A 3394-nucleotide genomic window follows, 5' to 3' on the forward strand; every position below is an offset into this window, starting at 1 on the left:
TTGTTTTTTTATTAGATCGGGCAAAGCACGAAGCTTCTTGGCAGTTTCCTCTACGTACGCCAGCGTTATTATATCAGTGAGTCGGCGATTAGGATAAATGGTGCTCGCGGATAAACGTTTGCATTAACTGGATCGACGTAACGTAAGATCCCAGCTTAGTTTTTTAATTTGATTAATTAGATCCTTATTCCAAATAGAATTTCATCAATGGTTTAACTATTTGGAATTCCTACTAGGGTTTTAGATTTGATGCTTATATAAACCATAATCTTTGATTTATTATTTTTGTTGTTTTTAATTTTCCGTTGGACTAATTCTTTACTTTTAACTTCAGTCCCTCCTATCTAGTCATCTTCTACAGTTGGATTAAGCAAAAGAATGAGTTACAACGTTGTCCATGTTCAACATGAGCAGCATCATCTTCCACCAGGCAAGTCACCTGCTAATTCTAAATTAATTTCCCCCCATTTATTTGTGTGATTTAATCCATTAATTTGTGTGGTTTGTTTGGTTTAACTGACTGAGTTAATTGGTTTAATTTTAAAATTCTTTGGTGGTGGTTGTGAGTCTGTGACAATGGAATTTCAGGGTATCCGCAAGAGTATCCTCCGCCGCCTAATGACTTTCCACCTCCTCCGCCACGGCCGGGATTCTCAGATCCCTATCCTTCTGCTCCGGGACCTTTTCCGCCACCCCATCATCAGGAACATGGATATCAGGGTTACTTCTATGAGGGCTACCAACCGCCACTTTCGGCTGCTCCGCCGCCTCTCCGCCCGTACCATCGCTACCACGAATACGACGGCTGCTCTTCCCTCCTTAATGGCCTGTGAGTCTTTCCGTCCACTTCTTCGATTTTACGCCGTCCAATTTACTTTTTATTAATTATTTATCAAATTGATTGTGAATTCCAAACCTTTTAAAATGACTTTTATGAACATGTTTTTCAAACAAATTTTTAGTAAAAGTACAAAATACAAGTGAATCGTGGAAAATTTGAAGTACTGCTAAAAAAAAACATCAGTTATGTAATGTTGAAAGTACTTTGCAAATGAACACCAGTATGTGACGTTGAAAGCACTTCACATGCCTTTAGAATTCACAAACATTTTTTTTTAAAAGTACTTTTATCATTTTAAAATCACTTTCAAGCAAGTGATGTATCTTTTGTGCTTGAACCGCATAAAGTAGTGTTTTCTCTTATCTATCCCTTAGTCATTCTCCAATTGATTCTTACTTGTTAAATTTCTTTGGTGCCCCATTACAAAGTAAACTGGGCTTTTCTCTAACGATTAAAATATTGAGTTTGAAGTGTTTTTCTCTAATTAGATTGTCGCAGCCAAATGCCGTATTTTCCTTGGGAATTTGATGCTTTACTTTCAATGATTGAAACAAAAGTATCGGTTTTGCTTTGTTGATTGATGTCTCCGTCTTGTTGTTTACAATTTGTGCAGTTGCGCTGCACTTTGTTGCTGCTGCCTGTTGGAGAACTGCTGCTTATAGGCCGATCGAGTATATATAAATATAATTGTGCTTGTGAAGCCAAAAAACCTGCAGCTTATCTGTATGATTGGATTCTGTTTTGCTCCAATTCCATCAATTTGTATGTTAAAACTTTTTGTTGTTAAACGTTCAACTTCAATAATATATTAACAAGTACATTTTTGACAAATTACATATTCTTGTTATCTATTATATGTGTCTATATATTCATTCTCAATTCATTTCAATTTAATTACAATTAGTAAACGAGCCATTAGGTTATTTAAGTTAGAGAAAAACAGAAAGACATGGGAAGTTGCAAAACCCCACACCACTCCTACAATGCAGAGGCACATAATAGATCGATATGAACACCACAAGCTGTGCCGTAATAAAATCGGTTGTTGCTGATATTTTCTTCTCGGTTCTTTCTTCTTTTTGTTTTATAATCTGAATTCAAAGAAGGAAGAGATAAGAGGACCCTATAGAAACCATACGTACATAGTTGTAATGTTTCTCTCTTTCTGATCTCTCTCTCCTACAATTTGTTGGAAAGCCCTTGGAGTTAGTCTTGAGGCGGAGCTCATAGCCTTTCTTGCTGGTCTGGAATTTAATGGTAATGAAATGGTAAACAAGTTTGAAGGGATGGCAGAGAACGATTGGGGCTCTATATGGAACTAAAAAACTAGTGGATATAGTTCAATTGGAGTTCCGAGGTATCTTTGGTGCTGAAATTAGAGTCTCTTCCAATGAAGGGCTTTATACCTTTGCGCTCTACATAGGGTTATAGATTTCATCACTTATGCACCATTGGATTAGGTTATATTGTTTCAATCTCATCGTTAGATTTTATTTCATAACAGTCATTGGCCTAAATTATGTCTCATTTGTTGATTTATTTCTCTAATTGGCACATTCTCCGACATCAAACAAGATAAGATTTCATTTCATGACAAAATTAACAACCATTAGGTTGGATTATCGTATCTCAATCTCATATGTTGGTTTATTTTGGTCAGTTTATTTCTCTAATTGGCACATTCTTCGACATGAAACAAGATAAGATTTCATTTCATGACAAATTAACAACCATTAGGTTGGATTATCGTATCTTAATCTTATCTGTTGGTTTATTTTGGTCAGTTTATTTTTTTTATTAGCACATTCTTCGAAATCGTACAAGATAAATTTCATCCGTTTATGTTTTGGGTTTGCACCTCTAAGCTATCAATGTTAAATTTCATCACTTTTTTTATGAACCTTTTAATCTAGAAAATTAAGCACAAACATAGTTTTCTCTTAATCAATCAATAACATAAACAAAATGGCTGTTGTTTGTTTATGATTTCTTAGTCAAACAAACAGTTGAAAAATAAACATTTAAAATCCTAAACAGTTGAAAAATAAAGGGAGTTTTAACGAAAAATCCATGATACTATTCACTTTAACAAAAAACCATATTTTTACACTAAAAAGTCAATCATGGTACTATTCACTTTATCCTTTATTTTGTCCTTATCATTAAAACTCAAAATTTTCAAGCCCTTTTCATTAGTTTTCTTAAAAATTAAATCCTTAAAATCATGTTTTGAAATAAAAAATGTGACCCATCTTATGTTAGGATCTTTGTAAAAGTGGGGCAACAGGTGACGAATCATAGTTGTCCATCATTTATGGGCACAGAGGATGATAGCTGAAAATTGCACCCTACATGTGGTCACAATCAAGCAAATTCACAGCTTACAAAGTATCGAACCTAGAATCTTCCATTACAATTTGTATCATTTGAACTTCATTAGTAAGTTATATCATTTGAACTTCATTAGTAAGTTAACTAAAGTTTGATTAAATCACTAAAAGCTCTAAATGTTTTTCGTCTAATAAAATCCAACAACCAAACATATAGCTAAAG

At 34.1% G+C, this 3394-nt stretch overlaps 1 protein-coding gene across 1 annotated transcript; it reads left to right on the forward strand.

Moving 5' to 3' along the window:
* On the forward strand, positions 1-1663 carry LOC137733039 (protein CYSTEINE-RICH TRANSMEMBRANE MODULE 13-like). The gene is made up of 4 exons (XM_068472267.1): positions 1-142; positions 335-430; positions 589-829; positions 1455-1663. The coding sequence occupies exons 2-4, from the start codon at positions 379-381 to the stop codon at positions 1501-1503; spliced, it is 342 nt and encodes a 113-aa protein (XP_068328368.1). The 5' UTR covers positions 1-142; positions 335-378; the 3' UTR covers positions 1504-1663.
* The last annotated feature ends 1731 nt before the right edge of the window (positions 1664-3394 follow it).

The sequence above is a fragment of the Pyrus communis genome, chromosome 4 (genome assembly GCF_963583255.1).
Source record: "Pyrus communis chromosome 4, drPyrComm1.1, whole genome shotgun sequence".
Taxonomy (NCBI): Eukaryota; Viridiplantae; Streptophyta; class Magnoliopsida; order Rosales; family Rosaceae; genus Pyrus; species Pyrus communis.

Coding starts and splice junctions, on each gene's coding strand:
- LOC137733039 (XM_068472267.1), top strand. CDS start 379: ATGAGTTACAACGTTGTCCATGTTCAACATGAGCAGCATCATCTTCCA. Junction 431..588: donor GCAGCATCATCTTCCACCAG/GCAAGTCACCTG, acceptor ATGGAATTTCAG/GGTATCCGCAAGAGTATCCT. Junction 830..1,454: donor TCTTCCCTCCTTAATGGCCT/GTGAGTCTTTCC, acceptor CAATTTGTGCAG/TTGCGCTGCACTTTGTTGCT.